Here is a 20,548-nt window from a genome sequence, read left to right on the forward strand (position 1 = left end):
TCATGATTGCAACTGAATTTGTTTTTCTTCCAGTTCTTCAAAATCTTCACATCACTGAGTGACTGATTTAAACCCAAACTATTTTCCCCTGCACAATGCAGGTGCATCATTTTGCATTCAATGCACTGTAGTGCTTCTTCAGAGTCTTATGCTCTATCTGCTATTACTTTTGCATTTGCTGACTGTGAGGAGACTGTGAAATATTAGGGATCTAGGGTTTAATCAAAATTTACTTTGTATTTCTCAACACACTTAGCAAAGTTTAGAAATATGAAGATTCTCTTCATGGATTTGTCAATAATAAACTTTGGGATTTGGAAAAAATGTCCCTTTTCAAATAATGCTCTCACTATCGTAACTGTCTTCCTTCTTCCCACCTCTCTGACTGTGTTCTAAATTCTTCAAAGTTATGTACTTATTCTAATTTATATCTGTATTCCTAAAGCAGAAAGCCTTGAAAATGGTATTCAGAAGGAAAAAATGGGTGCTATTAGCCAGTTCAGGTCTTATGAATCAAGTCTAAAGACTCTAAATCCATTACCTCCTCTAAGTTTCATCTTTCGTTTTTTTTCCAGTGTGGTAAAAAACATAGGACATTTTCATTTTTATATCAGACTTAGTGGAATGCTTACGGAACTGTGTGTTTTTGAACAGACATGACTCAAAAAGCAGGAGCATAAAGAGATAATTCTTGGCTCCCCTGGGGAAAGAAACAAAGCAAACATTTTAAAAAGTTCCACTAAAAGATATGCAAGTTATAGTGTCATACCACCAATGGGGCTATACACATTCTAAAAAGGAAAAAGCCTATGCTGTATCTAGATATTCCCCTGCTGAAATGAGCAAGAAACACCGACAAGTGAGCATTTGTGATCTTATTACCACCTCAGAAATCAACATGAACCGACCCTCAAAAGGAGTGGTTTAAGCAAAGAACTTTGAAAGAAGAGCAATGTACTCTGCACTGACCAGAAGGAAGGTGTTCTTTCAGTATCCCCTGTTTATTATACTATGGGTAGAGTATCTCTTTTCCAAAATGCTGGGGACACAAAATGTTTTGGATTTCAGACTTCTCTGAATTTTGGAATATCTATATTATAATTACTAGTTGAGCATTCCTAATCCCAAATCCTAAAATCTGAAATACTTCAATAAGCATTTCCTTTGAATATCATGTCAACACTCAAAAAGTTTTTGATTTTGTTCCATAAGATACTAGCAAACTGAATACAGCAGTGTATCAAAAAGTTAATTCACCACAATCCAGTGCCCTTCATTCCCATAATGCAAGATTGATTCAACATACACAAGTCAATAAATATGATTCACCAAATAAGCAGGATTTAAAACAAAAAAGCAGACACAGAAAAGCTGTTGATAGAATCCAACATCCTTTTATGATAATAACCCTCAACAAATTAAGTAACAAAAGGAACAGACTCCAAAATAATAAGAGTCATCTATGACAAACTCATAGCCAAACATCTGAAAGCATTCCCTTTGAAAACCAGCACAAGACAAGGATGCCCTCTCTCAATACAACTATTCCACATAATCCTGGAATTCCTAGCCAGAGTGATCAGAAAACGGAACGAAATAAAAAACATTCAAATAGGAAAATAAGAAGTTAAACTGTCATCCAATGGACAAAATTCAGTATCACTTCTGTACACCAAAACCGCTGAAGCTAAGAGCCGAATCAAGAACTCATTTCAATTGAAATAGCCAAAAAATAAAAAGAAAATACCCAGGAATATATCTAAAAGGTCTCTACAAGGAGAACTACAAAACACTAAAATCACACATGACACAAACGAATGGGAAAACATTCCATGCTCACAGGGTAAACGAATCAATACCATTAAAATGACCATACTGCCTAAGGCAATCCACAGATTCAGTGTTATTCCTATCAAGTGATCACAGAGTGAAAAATAAAAACAATTCTAAAATTCATATGGAACCAGAGACGAGCCTGAATAATCAAAACCTCCCTAAGCAACAAAAACAAAGCTGGAGGCATCATGTTACCTGACTTCAATCTGTACTATAAGGCTATAGCAACAAAAACAGTGTGATATTGGTCCAAAAACAGACACATAGACCAAGAGACAAAATGAAAAAACTTAGAAATAAAGCTGTATGTCATCTGTTCTTTGACAATGTGTACAAAAATAAGCAACAGGGAATGGACTCCCTATTCATTAAATGGTGCTAAGACAGAAAGAGAGAATATATTTACAAATGATGTATCCAACAAAGGTCCAATATCCAGAACCCATAAATAACTAAAACACCTCAGCAGGAAAAATAAATAACCCTATTAAAAAGTAGGAGAAAAACATGAACAGACATTTCTCAAAAGAAGACATATAAGTAGTAAAAAATATATGGAAAAATGTTCAACACCACTAATCATCAGAGAAAAATGAACCAAAAGCACCATAAAACACCATGTCACACCAATCAGTATGGCTATTAATAAAACATCAAAAATATATCATTGGTTATTGCGTATAATAATTTTTATACGTTGTTGGATTCAATTTTTTTAGAATTTTTGATAATTTTTATGTGTGAATTTATTTTATATATATATATTTTTTTAATTTATTGGATTAATGTGCAGCATGGGGAGGTTTGTTACTTAGGTAAACGTGTGCCATGGTGGTTTGCTGAACAGCTCAAACTATCACCTAGCTATTAAGCCAAGCATGCATTAGATATTTTTCCTAATGCTCTCCCTTCCTTCAAATCCCCCTGTCAGGTCCCAGTGTGTGTTGTTCTCCATGTGTTCATGTGTTCTCATTGTTCAGCTCCCACATAAAAGTGAGGACATGTAGTCTTAGGTTTTCTGTTTCTGTGCCAGTTTTCTGAGGATAATTGCTACCAGGTAATTCATGTCTCTGCAAAGGATATGATCTCATCCTTTTTTATGGTTGCGTAGTATTAGATGCTGAATATGTACCACATTTTCTTTATCCAGTCTATCGTTGATGGGCATTTGGGTTGATTCCATGTCTTTACTATTGCGAGGTTCTGATATCAAGGTAACACCAGTCCCACAGAATAAATTGAGAAATGTTTTCTCCTTTTATTTATTTTTGTGAAAATAAAAGTCAAAAAATAACAGATGCCGACAACACTGTGAAGAGAAAGCAATGCCTATACAATATTGGTGGAAGCCTGAATTAGTTCAGCACTGTGGGAAGTAGGTTGGAGATTTTCATACCCAAAGAACATAAATCACTCTATTACAAAGATACATGGTAGCATATCTTCATTGCAGCACTATTCACAATAGCAAAGACGTGGAATCAATCTAAATGCCCATCAGTGATAGATAGGAATAAGTAAAGGTGGTACATATACATCATTGGATACTGTGCAGCTACATCATGGAATATCATGCTGGAATACTATGCAGCCATAAAAAGAATTGAAATCATGTCCTTCACAGGAACATGGATGGAGGTGGAACCCATTATCCTCAGCAAACTAACGCAGGAAAAGAAAAACAAGCACCTCATGTTCTCACTTAAAGTGGGAGCTGAACAATGAGAACACATTTACACAATGAGGAGAACGACACACACTGGGGCCTGTGAAGGTGTCAGGGGAAGGGAGGGAATCAGAAGAATAGCTAATGGATGCTGGGCTTAATACCTAGATAATTAGTTAATCTGTGCAGCAAACCACCATGCCAAACATTTACCTAGGTAACAAACCTGCACATCCTACACAAGTACACCAGAACTTAAAATAATTTGAAGGAAAAAAACAAAACAAAACAAAACAAAAACCTCAGACTAACAGAGGAGGAAGAAATAATTCCAAATTCATTCTACAAGGACAGCGTTACTCTGATACCAAAACCAGACAAAGGCACATCAAAAAGAAAAAAAAGAAAAAGAAAAAGAGAAAGAAAATATCGGCCAGTATGATTGGTGACTATTGATGCAAATATCCATAACAAAATACTAGCAGGCCAAATTCAACAACACATTAAAAAGATCATTCATCATGACCAAGAAAGATTTTTCCAAGGGATGCAAGAATTGTTCAACATATGTAAATCAATTAACGTGATACATTGTATCAACAGAAGAAAGGACAAAAAACATAAAATCATTTCAATTGATGCTGAAAAAGCATTTAATAAAATTCAAAATACCTTCATCATGAAAATTCTCAAAAAAAAAAAACAGGTACAGAAAGAACATACTTCAACATAATAAAAGTCATATACTACAGATCTACAGCTAGTATTATACTTAGTGGGGAAAAACTAAAAGCCTCTCCTCTAAGATCAGGATGTCCACTTTCAACACTGTTGTCCGACATACTGTTGGAAGTCCTAGGCAGAGCAATTAGACAAGATAAAGAAATAAAGTGCATCTAGATTGAAAAGGAAGAAGTCAAATTATACTTGCTTGCAGATTATGTGATTTTATATATGAAAAATCCTAAAGACTCCATAAAAAACTGTTAAACCTGATACACTAATTCAGACACATTGCAAGATACAAAAATTAATGTCCAAAATTTGGTAGCATTTCTATATGCCAATGGTAAGCAATCTGAAAAAGAAATCAAGAAAATAATTCAATATACAATAGCTAGAAGTAAAATTAAATACCAAGGAATTACATCAACCAAAGAAATAGAAGACCCTTGCAATGAAAACTATAAAACATTAATGTAAGACATTAAAGAGGATGCAAAAGTTGTTTAAATTGTTTATGTATTGGAAGAGTCAATATTGTTAAAATGTCTCTACTACATAAAGCAATCGATAGATTCAATGCAGTCCTTATAAAGATACCACTGGCATTCTTCACAGAAATAATAAAATAAAAAGAAATCCTAAAATGTATATAGAACCACAAAAGATCTAAAATAGCCAAAGGTACTCGGAGGAAAAAGAACAAAACTGTAAGAATCACATTACCTGACTTTAAATTACACTGCAGAGTTGTAGTTATCAAAATGGCATAATACTGGTATAAAAACAGACACATAAATCAATGGAACAGATTACAAAACCCAGAGATAAATCCATACATCTACAGTGAACTCATTTTTGACAATGGTGCTAAGAACATAAATACATTGATAAGAGGACAGACTCTTTAATAAATGGTACTGAAAATAAACTGGATATCCATATGCAAAAGAATGAACCTAGACCCCCTACCTCCTGTCATATACAAAAATCAGATCAAAATGAATCAAAGACTTAAATCAAAGACCTCAAGCTATGGAACTCTTACAAAAAAATGGAGAAACTCTCCAGTCCTTTGGACTGGGCAAAAAATTTTTTGAGCAACACTCCAGAAGCATGAGCGACCAAAGCAAAAATGGACAAATGGGATTACATCAAGTTAAAAACCTGCACAGCAAAGGAAACAATCAACAAAGTAAAGAAAAAACCCACAGAATGAGCAAAAAAAAAATTGCAAACTATCCGTCTGACAAGGGATTACAAACCAGAATACATAAGGAGCTCAAACAATTCTGTAGGAGAAAATTTTAATCATCTGATTTAAAAATGGACAAAAGAGCTGAATAGATATTTCTGAAAAGAGTACATACAAATGCCAAACAGGTATATGAAAAGGTACACAACATTATTATTAGTGAAATGCAAATCAAACTTATTTGTGGGAGCTACAGTTTCAAGTATTTGAATTCAACAAAACAGAGAGTTGAAGAATTATTTCCAGAGGCTGGGAAGCATAGTGTGGTGTGGGGGAATTTGGGGAATGTTAATGGGCACAGAAACAGAATAATCACATTGGGCACACACAGATATACAACTGGGCACAATGGACACTGGGGTCAATAAGAGGGAGGACGGAGGTACAGGGTCAAGGGTTGAAAAACTGACTATTGTGTACTATGCTCACAACTTGGATGAGAGGAACAATTGTCAATAAATCCACAGTATCATGCAATATACCTAGTTCACAAACCTGCACATGTATCCCTTGATGCAAAATAAAAGTCAGAACTATATTTTAAAAATCAATATCAATAGGAGATACTCTTACAGTTTAATGAAATGAAGACATTTAAACTAGCAACTACTGGGGACTTTTCCATGTCTCTTTTTGATTAAAAAAAAAAGTGGGAGGTAATAGGAAAGAATGTAGATATCGGAGGATTTCAGATTTTGAAATTTTGGATGAAGAGTAACACATTTAGAAAGGGACACCTTGACCAGAATGGAGCTTCAGTACTCCTCTCCAACTTTGTCAAATCCCAAAAACAAACATACAGACATTTGCCCATAGACATTCATACAACCTACTTCTTTTAATGTCCTAGGAAGAGATAGAAACAACTTGTCAATGTCACTCAGTGATGAGCATCTGTGCCCTACCCTCTGGAAGTTCAAATGAAAATCGGACCTAAAAAGAGAAAGTCTGTGGACCATTTGTGATGTAAAATCTTAAACCAGAAAAACTGCAACAAATACAGCAAAATAAATGACAGAAACAAAAAGTATTGTCACCTGCAACAGTTTAAACTGTGCTGAGGAATCATGACACTACCTCCCCTCTACATCTCCCTGTAATCTTACCCTTTGATTGGAGAGGGTTCTGAACCCCCTTACTCCCTGGAATGCTTTCCTTCAAGTGCTTAAGATTGCCTTAACAGTTAATTTTTACTGAGGGTGACAATTTACTTCTACTTTTTGATATTCTCGAAGCAAAGATTGATCACAGATGTAGTCTTAGGTTGTAGTAAAACATTCACGATAGTACAGAAAAGATACGCCCAGGCAAACAGTTAATAAAAGGCCAAAAAAAAAAAAAGGGATTGTAATGTGTTCAACTATAAAGGTTTTTAAAAGGTCAGATATTCACTTTGATTTAATAGGATAAAGATTAGAAAAGGCTCATATCTGCAGGTGAAAGGGTGGTTCTTCCAATCCTTCCTAAATCTTGACATCCCTGAATGAGTGATTTCACCCCAAACTCATTTTCTCTGCACCATACAGGGGCTTCACTGTGCACACCATGCATCCTAGAGTTTCTTCAGGGTGTCATGCACCATCTGCCAAGTGTTTCATTTTTGATGGCCGTCTTACCTTTTCAAGAAGTCTGTAAACTACTGAGGGTCTAGAGTTAATTCAAAATTTACTTTCTCTCTCTTAAATACCTTAACAAAGAGTAGAAATCTGCAGGTTCTGTTCATGGATTTGTCAGCAGTAAACTGTGGGATTTGGGAAAAGTCCCTTATCACACTGCAGCGTCACTGTCATAACTATTCATCTTCTGTCCCTGTCTCCTGCTGAGCTCTAAATTTTTTGAAGTCCGGTACCTGTGGTAATTTTTATCTGCATCCCTAATTTGTAATTTGTGTCTGCAACCCAGCAGCAAATGGTATTTTGAATGGAAAAATGGTGCCAATAGCCAGTTTAGGTCTTATGGATTAAGTCTAACATTCTAAACTCAGTACTCCCTTTGATTTCCAACCTTTGTTTCTCCAATGTGGAATAAAACTGAGGACATGTTTTTACTTTTATATCAGATTTATGAAAGTGTTCAAAGAAGTCTATTATTAAGCAGATATAATTCCAAAAACTATTACAGAATGAAAGAACTCTTGGTTTCCTATGGGGGAAAAAAAAAACATAAAAGAGAATTTTGCTAAAAGAAATGTAAGTTATAAAGTTATACCACCAATAGGAACATATGCAATCTTAAAAGGAAAGGCCACATACTATTTTAAAATCTTATCCTGCTGAGGTTAAGGGGAGAAACATCTAAGAGTCAGCCTTCATAGACTTACGGCCACTTTTAAGTGACCCTCAGAAAGGGTCTAAAAGAAAAAAAAAAGAAAAACCTTGGGAGAAGAGCAACATGCTCTGCACTGACCAGTAGAAAGGTATTACTTCAGTATTTTCTGTATATTATGCTATGGCTTGATTTCCCTTATCCAAAATACATGCTACCTGAAGTAGTTTGAATTTCAGATATTTTTGTATATTGGAATATCTGCATTATACTTACTAGTTTAGCATCCTTATTCCAAAAAACAAAAATCTGAAACACTTCCATAAGCATTTCCTTTGAATATCGTGTGGGCACTCACACAGTTTTGGATTTTAGAACATTTCAAAGTTCAAATTTTTGGATTAAAAATTCTCAACCTGTAGACCTAGAGTCCTTGACTAAAATGGGCGTTCAGTACACTTTCCTCAACCTTCCCACACTCCCGACCATATACACATAACTACCCAAAGACATTCATACAGCTTCCTTATTTAATGTCCTGGGAAGAGGTAGAAACATCTTGTCGAAGTAACCCTTTCAGTGCTGGGCATCTGGCTGCTCAAATGAAAGTCGAACCTAAAAGAGAAAGGACAGTCCGGAGACTTGTTTTTCTGAAAAGATTATTGACCAAAAAGACTACAACAAATATAGCAAAGTAAGTTACGAAAACAAAAAGTACTTGTATCTGTAACAAGTATAGCCATGTGGTTATCTAAGCATTGAATCACTCTCCTCAGGACTTTTTAAATCTGTGGTTGGATCTAATACCCATGAGGGACACAGGAAAATTAGAGTCCATTCATTTGTCTCTGCAGGGCAGGAGGTGGGTGAAACTAAATGATTGTTTTATTGAGGCTGTTGGGCTTAACAGATTGGATCTGGCTCCCAGGCTTCTTCACTCTCCAAAGAACTTCGAAACTTTTTTGGAAAGAAGGGCATTATTAGAAGATAAACATGTCTGTATCTACTTTCTATGCTTCCAATTGCAATAGGCAAGCATTCGGGGAAGTAGAGTGAAAATACCAATCACTAGAGCCCTACCTGTGGAAAATTTCCTCCACATCACAGGAACGGGCATATTCTTGTAGATGTTCAAGCAGTCTCATAATAAAAACAGCCCTTTGCGGGATGTCCCCAACAAATATTATCTGTTGATAAAGCACATTTCAAATCTCAAGATTGACTCTTGCCTGAAGAAAGACAAGAAACCCTAGTATTTCTGCTCCTGGCATATTTTGGAATTCATCTATTTTCCGTACACTTCATTGTATTTTTTAGTGAATACATTTGAAGTTCAGTGAGTATATTTTTACTGATACTCTAAATAGTGCTGTATATGGTGCAGGTATTAACATCACATAGTCCCAGAGTTACAGTCATAAATTTAGTAGAGAGTTAGAAAAAGGCAGAATGCGGTAAAGAGAAGGAATTGGGATTTTAGAAATAAATATCTAAATGTGCATCCCCAACGTGGAGTTACTGACTGTGATTTAAGTTAATTGTCCGTTCTAATATGTAATAGACTCAGCTATACGGGGAATGGTAACAATTTCATACACAGGAGATATCTGAATCTACAGTAGTGTCTGAGCTAACTAAGGGTATGTAATACTCAGTCTATACAGGGTAATTATGTTAATAAATTCTCAATTTATGCACTTCACATAAAACTTTAATTAAAATTTAATAACATTGACTGTAAGATATTTACACCCAAAGAGTTAACCATAAAAGTCACAAAACAGAACAAAAGTAGCTATCTGGGAAAAGTCAATAAAAGGATGATAACATCATAATGGAGAATAAGAAGTTCTTATGAAGAAGAGAAATATTAAAGAAAACAACATTAATTTATTACATGGTAGACATAGAAATAATGAAGACATGTGAAAATTATACAAAGGAAGGGGTAAGAGAAAAGCAGTAGCAATAGCTCTGTGTATAATCACAAACACATTCTTTAATGACACATTTCAGCCAATTATAATGGTCATAAAATGTATATTAATAATAAAATTCTATTTAGAACCACAGCTATCTTAGTTGAAGGAAGTAGGTAAGAGATAGGGTGGAAACAGGTGTCTCTGCAAATGTTTTGTGAAATTAAGGAAGTAGATAGTTATTTTTCCTCAGGAGAGCACTGTGATATAGCTGGGATTTGCACAACAGAATGTGGAGCTAGGCTTAATATGGGAGTTATAAACAACTAAATTGGAGTTTCTGACAGTTACATGGCAAGGAGGAGAAAGAAAAGTGAAATAAAAGAAAAACACAGAAATCAGCAAGATTGATGATGAGAAGCCAGGGGCTTACAAAGAGCTACATAGAGAGCCGTGAATGTCATGTGTAAGGCTGGGACCAAAAGATATTAAAGATCAGTTCTGTCTAATGTTATAGTCTAGTATATGTACTCAGGCTGGAAATGTATTTTTTTGTGTGTTTGTCTTTTTTTTTTTTTTTTAATCACTGAAAAAAATATTGAGTCCTACATCAGGGCATGTTCAAGACAGTATAGAACCAAACTTCTTCTGAAAGAAGATATCTCATAGTACAAATTATTCTAGAAAATTTAACTACTTGACCAGAGGCAGGGCCTTTGGGCCAGAAATGATCAAGACAATGCGAGTCCTCTCAGGAAACTGCCATACACTGTGGATAAAAGCATTCAAGTCATTTTTATTTAAACCTTGCTAAGAAAAGTAACTGGATTAAGTTCTAAAATAAAAACATTTTAAATAATACCAGTTCTTTAAAGTGTACTTCTTTCTGTCATGTGCAATATTTCACATATATTAATTTATTTAATCCTTAAAAAGCGATATTTATATTCATATATATTAGTAAGCAATTCAAGGAAAACCCAGGGAGGAACTAGTGGAGCTAGTTTACAAAGTACTAAATGACTAGATCAGTTAAGAATAGCAAGATTCTTACTGCAAAGCATACATTTAGAATAATGTGTATATATTCTGCTTTATATACTTCATGCTTCTAGGTAAAATCCATTTTAATTTAGGGGCCCAAAGTGCCTCGCTTACTGTCTACTTTTCTGAACCCTGCTCCTACCCTTCTGTGAATACTTGATGTTGGGCCCAATTGGTCCATTGAATGATTTCAACATGGCGGACCTTTTCTATGTAGAATCAGACTCTAATGTACTACAGCACAGATCGCCTTCCATTTAATTATCTGTTATCGCTCACAGTTCTAAAATATTTTGCAACAGAGTTCATTATTTACTAACTCAGTCAAAAGAAGTGCTTACTTGCTCTTTGCGGATAAAGGGAATTGTGTGTATAACTTGGAACAAAGCTTTAGTTTGTGTTCAAAAATCTTATCTAAAGTATCTGCCCTCTAGTGGGTGGTTGTGAGCTTTTGCATCGATAACCCCCACAAAGATGTTCTGTGTAGAAGAAACTTGTTGCCTGATGTGGAAGAGTAGAAAGCGATAAAATCCTTCTCTATGTGGGCTTTCTTACTAGCATCATCCTCAAAATCTCCTGGAGTTGGTAAAGATATATTTTCAGAGACCCGTACGGAAACTGTTTTTAAGGAATTTCATGACAAACAATGGAATGCCAAAAAAAAACTTTCAGTCTTAATTTCGAGAAAGGTGGAGGAAGGTGTTGTAGGAAGTCTTTCAGAGTTGTCTTGTAGAGAGAATGTGGCATTACTGAGTTAAAAAAAAAAAAAAAAATTCACCACTAAGTTAAACCAGGCTCGTGCTGAATGACTCTGATGTTTCAAGAGAACATGCAGCATACAGCACCCTCTCATGGGAAGTTTATATTTTAGATAATCAAAAGATTATATTCCTTGGTCCTACAATCAAACTTTCTAATATTATTTAGTTACACAAAGGGCGTGACCGTTGTCTCTATGGTATAATAGACTTTACCGAAGCAGTGAGATTTCTTTTCACATCCACCTTGTACCCCAGATTTTGTAGCAGCGTTGTTATGCCTATGATGTCAACCTCAGCTCCCGTTCTTCTAGAAAGACTGTCAGACTCTTCATTGCAGATAATGAGAGCAAGACGTGTGCGACTTGACTTGTCCATTATTGGATAAATCTGTAGGAAATGCAGTTTGGATGAGTAGCCTTATTCTCTATAACTTAATATTCACCTGCTAAGTTTATGACCGTTTTCCCTTTCTTAGACCTATCAGGATACCAAATCCCATGGACTGTACATTGAAAATGGGGAACGGAATTGAGTGTTACTTGGAGAATAGGCATAGAAACTGCAAAGGCCCAGATGGCAGGTGAGCTACTGACTTCATTGTTCTTGATAGGTGGGATTTTGAAAAATGCACAAGCTCTAAAGCAAGAATGACTGAATTCTAAAACTGCTCTAATTTTTATTGTTTTTCTTTGGGCAGAATATTTAACAACTCCATGTCTCAGCTTCTAGATCTCTCTAAAATGGATTATTTTTAAGGTTAAACATTATGTATTATCACGTACAAAATGCTTAGGACACTGCCCACTCTTAGTGAACATTCAATAGCTGCCATTGTTGATGTTATTTATGCAGGAATTGGATCTAATTAGGAACTCTTTCTATAAACCTGGGATTCTAGGATAAAGGAATTTTTTTTTTTTTATGTAAAGGAAGCAGAAGTACGATTCTCCACTGAGAACAACTCTAATAAAAAGCCACTGCATTTCAAAATCTCCTCAAGTATATCTTTCACCCCACTCTATCCTTGTGTTCTGAGCATGGCACCTCTGTTGACTTTTCTTTCCGTATCCTTTTAGTTTCGTCTAGGGAGCAAAGCTTGACGCTTCTTCCTGAGCCTGAGGATGTAGGCATAGCAGGGTTGCCCCACACTGGCACTGCCTGAGGAGCTGCAAGAGTCAAAGAACATCATGAACATTGGCATTCCTCTTTGTTTCGCTTTGTGTTTCTTACAGCCTCACCTAAGGATGAAACCACAAAAGTGGAAATGCACTCTTAGGAAGACAATCCTGATCTTTCACCGCGAAGTAATTTCACTGCTAATGGAATACATTTCCAGCCAGAAATTTCCAGGTGTGCAAAACAAGGCTCTCCTTTCATATTTCAGGATCAGTATTTTTACAAGTATTTTAGAAAAAAAATGTAGAAAGAAAGCTTTTCAAGGCCATGCATGAAAAAAACGCTCAGAAAACAGTCAAATGTATGAGATAAAATAATTAGAATATAAATGTATTTCAAAAGATTTGAACCACAGAATAAAATTTAGTGGGAGGAGGCCTTAATTAAATCTACTAAAAATCTTTAAGAAATATGTTTATCTTTTTATTTATTTACTTAATAGACATGGTAGTAAGCACTAGGAATATTTTGTTAATGAACCTTTGTCCTGTCCTTCAGGATCTCTTCTTACTATGTATACATATGGAAGAAGGAGATAATTAAATATATGAACCAGAATGATAAATGCTAAAATCGAAGTGCACACTAGATCGATTTATAGCACTTAACATTGACTACACAGACATATGAGGAAATGTTTTCACAGAGTTTATGTGAGAAAATCCTTGAGGCTTTTATTTCATCACAAGTACAACACCATCCAACAATGTGATATACTTGTTAAAGAACTTAATGTAATCTTTGTTTCAAGATATAAATGAGTTTTCTAGATTTGTGGGGTATCTTTTAGAAACTATTATGTCAAGAAAATAATATTTAATTTTGAAAACAAGTTTGAGAAACTGCTATACAATTAGTTAGATAAATAAAGGCAGCATGAAGTGTGTTGACTTGGGGAAGAACTAATTAGAATGGATATATTGGAGAAAACTATAAAATAATAATTTGATAGAATAAATGTTTGTTTTCTTCAGAAAGAAGAATGAACACAACATAAAAAACTAAATAGAGGTATATGGGTTATGTTTGGGGTAATTTTTCTTAGTGAAAATACAGTATTTGTTTATATAGTGAGTATCGCATGCTGTAAAACATTTAAGAAAACATTCAAGAGTTAATCAACCTTAATAAATTCAATAGAGTAAAACTTGAACTTGGTAGAAAAAATTAGCATTTCTTGCCTCTAAATTGCTTTTAAATATGTTTCTTTTATTTTAAGAAGTCCCTTGATGAATAGGGGTTTTTAATGAAATGGAAGAAGAAATAGACAGTTCCAAATTTGAGAAAAAAATGCATAAAACTTGGCTGTGGCTTGAATATTGGAGGTGCATGAGAGGAAAGGGGCCAAGATGAGTTTCAAGTTCCTGGTATGGACAACTGGTGATGGTGACACCAACAACCGAGTGACACAAAACTGGACGAGAAGCAGGGTGGGGAAGAATGGCGTGTTCAGCTCTGATATTGGTTAGATAAGTTTGTCTCTGGGAGATGTGAGGGAATGTTCCAGTAGGCTTAAATAATGAAGTTTGATACTTATTTGGGTAATCAGGATTTGAGATACAGGTTCCAAATTTTGATGTAAACATAGATAGTGAAGCTGTTTGAACAGTTGCTACAAAATCAGAATAGATTACAAAAAGAAAATTACCTGATCACTCTGTGGAATTCTCCATAGCCCCTTTAACTGTGGTTCATCCTACAACATTAATGTCACGGAAGCCGGGGTTCAAATAATGCTCTTTCTTTAAAAACAGCATTAACTAGGAAGGAAGTACTAGTTGAGAATCTTCTGTAGTAAGGTGATTTCCAGATGTTGGACCTAGAAAGAGAAGAATATTGAAATAGTCACTTAGTACCTCTGAAAAACTTTACCCTAATGCTTACAACACTCCCCACTAAGGATTCCTCCCACAACCCTGACTGAATGACATTCAATAATGTTCAACATGTTCTTTAATTTAGAGACTGGTCGGGGGTATAAAATGAAAGAGGCATTGTCAGAAAAATATTACATTTATCACACATAGATGAAAACATAAACTTGTCCCTTATCTGCTTAGACAGGGATAAGCTTCCCCCAACCCTTAGAAAACAAAACAAAACAAAACAAAACAAAAAGGCTTTTACTTTGAAAGAACATCTGCCTCTGAAGTGACTTTGGAAAGTACCACAGAGACCAGTGATTAGGAGTCCACCAGAACTCTCATCCTCACTATGTGGTAGGTCCAAGGGATCACCAGAATGGGCCAGCTCATTTCCTGTGCACTGCATTGGGCCCTAAGGGGGCCGCAAATGGAGGCAGTCCAGGGCTCACAGCATGATCCCCAGCCTGATGACAGGCAAGTGGGTGATGTTACTCAAAAGAAAATGCAAGGAGGCAACTGGAGGAAAGAGCCAACTTGAAATCCTTACTTTTCCGTAATCATTCAATGTATTCTGTGAGTATATCGCCACTTTTGAAATATAATTTATTCTTCCTGGAGGGCAAAATTTTGGAGAGAAGTTATAAAACATATTTAATTACAGACCTTAAAACTTCATGTCAGACAACTATATAAGTGCCTGGGTACACCCAGGACTCAAAAATATTAAATCAATCAATAAATATGGTGCCTCGCCAATAACAGTGGAACACACAGTGTGAAGCTTTTTAGATAATTCTCATGACCTTCAGGAAATTAGCTACCACATACTCAAAACAGGAAATGAGCTTTAATCAGAAGTGGGCCACTGAGGATGAAGGAACAGAAACAAAGGAGAGTCAAGGGACATGCAATAGGGCCCTGCTACAGAAATATTGCCTGAAGGCGGAGATATGAAAGTTTTCTGCAACTTAACATGCATGACTAGTAAAGACATCACATGGTAGTCACAATGACAGGCCCTAGGTGAACTTGAGTGTGAGTCACTGACCCTTACCTGCTGAGAGTCGCAGTGTCCCTGCCAGGTGACTGCCTTCTTCATAAATGTATGTGACACAAATTTGGCATGCCGGAGCCCCTTTCAGAATAACAGAGTCAAGCAAAGCTCGGGTCTTATCCATAACTGTAGCATTTTTACATTTTACTATCTCTATCTCTTCCTGATTCAGCACCCTTGTCTCGAATAATTCACCCAGTAAGCCATTTATTGTACCTTCATCCAAAGAACGGATTAACAGCTTTCTCTTCTCCGTCAGGACCTTGTCTGTTTGGAGCACAAAGATTTGTCACATCATGAAAACAGCCTCATAGTCCTCTCATGTCATCAACAGAAAGCGACCTCATTTAGATTTCATCAGTGAAATGTTCCCCTCCTCACAGTTGCGTAATCCCTTTTTTTACTGTACCACTGTCCTTGTTTCCCTCAATAGTCCCCATACATGTGCATGGAGTGGCTTGAAGACTGAGCTTACCATTTCCACATTAGTCCCTGGAAAGTGAAGATCATCCTCTTATGTCACATGTTTATTTAACTCTGATTAATAAAGTAATGATCAATAAAGTAATAAAACAGAAATAGCCCATTTCATTTAGGAACCACTGCTGCTAGTACTCCTCCTGTGCCAATTCTGTACCCTCGGTCAGACTTTCAACAGGTAAGTAAGAGTTTAAGATTGCAAAATGACAGCAGGCTACTTCTAAAGCCACAGTTCCTTTCTGTACTTGCCTTTCTGTTTCTAAAGACTGCAAGCATCTTCTAGTTTCTTCTCTCATCCCTCTCCACCCTCTCCCTCACTTCTGCTCACCAAAAATTCCACAGATACTAATTGTGGCTTTCAGAAGAGCCAGCGCCTTCCAAAACTCTTTCTTCCCAGGGACCTATTCTTGGGACAGTAAAAGACTCACCCGGCCACGGCTTTTCTCTCCTACCCTTCTCGTGTGGTTGAAACTGAAAGCATGCTTCACCTTTCTTTTTACCTTCCTTTTACACCTTTTTGGCAAGGCATGTAAACATATTGGGAAACAACCACTGCACATGCATATGCATGTCTTTTTTTTTTTCCCCCCCCCCAGCAGAGAAAGAGTCAGATTCTTGAGCTGTAGACTGCATCAGAGAGTGTATCTTTGGGAAAATTTCTTCACCAGCCCTTGGAACAGGTAAGGGTAGGAGGGGAATGGGGCTTGGAGAATAAGACAAGAATGACAAAGTATGTGTACAGTTAAACTCATACAGGGAAGAGTTTCTCATTCATTAGAAAACTTGATGGAGAAAAGTAGCACAACCTTTAGAGAATTTGAACCACTGCTCTCTGGGCCCATTTCACAGTCTGGGAAAGTCGTGGGAAACCTATGTCCCTGTGAAGGAATTTTACTTTAAGAAATAAACACATTTTTCACAAAAATTAAAGCTTTTCTTGTTTAAAGTCCTTTTTCAGAGGGTTTTTTTTTTTTTTTTTTCCTGATACGGAATTTTATTCTGCCACCCAGGCTGGAGTGCAGTGGCTTTAACGTGGCTCACAGCAGCCTTCACTCCCCGGACTCAGATGAACCTCTCAGCTCTGCCTCTCAAGTAGCTGGGAACACAGGCACATGCGACCATGGCTGGATAATATTTGTATCTTTCTAAAGACAGGGTCTCCCTATGTTTCCTAGGCTGTTTTTTATATCATGCACTCAAGCAATTCACCCACCTTGGCCTCCCAAAGTGCTGGGATTACAGGTGTGAGCCACCCACCCATCCTGGCTGGCTTTCTGTTGAGGGACATTGCACCATGGAGGCCCAGAGCATAGTCTCTGGACTCAGAATGTTGAACTTAGCATGTTAAACTTCATTTTGTGGGCAAGAAATTGAACTTCCCTATGCATTGGTTGCTCTGTTTGTGAAATAATTTTAATAATAGTACATACCTACACAGTTTTGAGCATTGAAAGAAAATATAAAAAATGCAAGCAGATAATGAGTGATATTACTGTAATTAACACAAATATTTAATATTAGAAAAAAATCAAAGATAATTATTTGCAGATTATCCAGCTAAATTTATCCTTTGTAGACTCCTCAAGCAGTGCATCTAGTCATTCACTTAACAAATATATAGCGACGATGTAGTTCTAGGAGCCAGCGGTTCAGTCATTATGGTCATTTCCTCCTTGCTTTCACATACAAGAGAGGAAGACAAACATGAAGCCTGGTATGTAATATGCAACTGGAATATTCAGAATGTGCAAATCCTGGTGTGTAATATGTAACTAGAATATTCAGAATGTGCAAATATGGTAAGTGATGAGAAGAATAAGAAATTAATCGAAGAAATGGAAGACAAAATATTTTAGGAGTCATGAAAACTATAGAGAGAGTAGCCATGGAAGGACAGAAGAGGTCTCTGTCTTTGCAAGCACATATTCAAATGATTACTCCAGAAATAAACTCAATGTGGCCAATTTATTTTATGAACCTCTTTGATGCAAGATAGACTAATAACAAAATGCAGACAGTAATTCACGTTTTTCAATTTCTTTAACAAAAATTTTCTTGTGTTATTACCTTTTTATCTTTGGAGAATAAGAACCCGGGGTTACAAAAACGTCCACCTTTTAACATGTGGGCCACCAGCTTTACTTCCTGTGCTCTAGGCGAAGAGCTGAATTCTAGGGGAGACTGATTTAAGTAATAATAAAACTCTGATCTCCCACACAGCCGGCTCTGAGTCAATTACTCTTTCGCCATTGCAATTCCCCTGTCTTGATAAATCAGCTCTGTCTAAGCAGTGGACAAAGTGAACCAATTGTGCGGTAACAAATTCTTAATAGCAAACCAGGTAAGTTTGATCTCATTTAAAAATGATAAGTGCGTGTTGGAAGTTTCAAACAGAAGGAAGGCATGTTCATTCCCCTATCCATTTTTTGAGATGGAGTTTCTCTCATGTTGTCCAGGCTGGAGTGCAATGGCGCAATCTCGGCTCACTGCAACCTCCACCTCCCGGGTTCAAGCAATTCCGCTGCCTCGGCCTCCTGAGTAGCTGGGATTACAGGCATGAACCACCATGCCTGGCTAATTTTTTTTGTATTTTTAGTAGAGACAGGGTTTCACCATGTTGGCCAGGCTAGTCTCGAATGTCTGAACTCAGGTGATCCACCCACCATGCCCTCCCAAACTGCTGTGATTACAGGCGTGAGCCGTTGCACCTGGCCCCATTCAGGAATATTTGATGATCATTAATTCTTAAAACTTACTCTGCTTGTGTTGGGGATACCATTTTGGAAACATGTTCGTACACTTTAAAGCTTGCAGTCAAGTGGATAGATATACAAATAAGTAAAATGAAACATAAGAATATAAATAATGAGATGCTAAAGAAAAGCGTAAGTAAACTGTGTCTCAGGTGGAAGATAGCTCTCCAGAGAAGAGGGCATGGCACTGAATCTGGAAGGATAGAAGGAATTTGTCCCTTGGACAACTGGGGACTGGTCTCCTGGCAGAGAGTAGTGTGAGAAGAAGCACAAAGGCTTGAGGGTGTCTGATGTAACCATAAAACTGGGAGAGCTGAGCTTTAGAAGGAATAGAAATGTGAAGCCAGGACTGAAGTGGGAGTGATCAGAGACAGGGCAAGTATTTGAAGATGTTTGCAGACAGGTAGAGTAATGGCAGAATTTGAGAGTCATGCCAAACTGAGATCACTACTCTCAACAGACTTTTGACCTAAAGCATATTTTGATGGCATTCTCTAAGTATCCCCTTCAATTATAATATGGCAATAACACAACTGTATTGATTGGTTTTAAATATTAAATCAGAGAAGGTGCATGAAATAGCTATTGTATGGTAAGTATTTTTCAAAAAGACTGTCATTATAGATTATTTTTGTTTTTATTATAATTACTGTATGAAAGCTGCAGTGATAATAAAAATGGAAGGAATGGATTAGAGGAAAAAACTCACCAGGACCAGAGTTTTGGTTCCAGGTAAAGTGATGTAATGCTTAAACACATTATAGGATACAATTCCTCAGGAGTTTAAGGTAACAATAGCTGTCTACACTCTGTTGTTTATAATTATCAGACTGTGACTTGTTTATGACTAATGGCTTTCAATTTCTCCTACCTATTATCTAATGATCCTTGATTCTGGAGCTTAAGTTAAGTGTTGTGAGGTGAGACATAAACCGCGGATAGAATTGTTCTATAGGGAGAATCAAAGGAATAAAGAAACTCAAAACAAGAAAACATGAGTGAAGTAAATACAGCAATTTTGTTATGAAGCTGAAATCATGCTTTACATGGATTAATGGAGAAAATGAATACACATGTTTCAGAAGGTACAAAAACTCGTCTGAAAGTTCAGTTTTTTTAAGAAAGGAAATAAGGTGCCACTGTATGCCCCTGAGCAAAGTTAATTACATTAATAGATCACTAGCAAGTAAGCAGAGAGAGTTGACTAACTGACCAACCTTCCTAATAACACTAATCTGCAGACAAACCTATGCCAGGTCAATTTCATAAGAATTATCTGCAGATTTTCAAATGGCAATAAATGCCTGCAGGATATTTAAGATTGAGCTATTCAGGGTGAGGAAGGGGGGAGTCATCAGACATTTTTATATGACTACAGATTACTGTGGTATGTTATAAGGCTTAGAATCCACTGATCTAGTCCAGTTTCTTCCTTTTCCTGTGAGGAGAATGAAGCCAAAGAAGCGATATTACCTAATGGAATACTAACTGCCTAAGTAACTCATGACATTATCACTTAGGCTTTTTCAGCTTTGATATATAAGACAGGAGACCTAAAAGTTGTGTACAGAATGGATTTTAGAGTTAAGTCCTGGAGAGAGGGAGACCACTTAAAAACAACAATAACAATAACAAAACAAAACAACTGTGATAGTAACCCATGAAATATCGGATTAAAGTAGTCAATACCAGGACCAAAGAGAAAGGGGGAGAAAAGGAATCACTTTAAACAGACCAAGAATGTAATTCAC

General features: G+C 36.4%; 1 protein-coding gene across 1 annotated transcript; it reads right to left on the reverse strand.

Annotated features, from left to right (window-relative positions):
* Positions 1-11,544: 11,544 nt before the first annotated feature.
* Positions 11,545-15,847, reverse strand: CARD17 (Caspase recruitment domain-containing protein 17; the record flags this gene model as incomplete). The annotated part of the gene is made up of 4 exons (XM_038004860.2): positions 11,545-11,856; positions 12,514-12,641; positions 14,408-14,464; positions 15,565-15,847. Coding segments are annotated over 4 exons (663 nt in total), but the record flags the coding sequence as incomplete, so codon positions are not given.
* Positions 15,848-20,548: the final 4,701 nt, after the last annotated feature.

This window comes from Chlorocebus sabaeus, chromosome 1 (genome assembly GCF_047675955.1).
Source record: "Chlorocebus sabaeus isolate Y175 chromosome 1, mChlSab1.0.hap1, whole genome shotgun sequence".
NCBI lineage: Eukaryota > Metazoa > Chordata > Mammalia > Primates > Cercopithecidae > Chlorocebus > Chlorocebus sabaeus.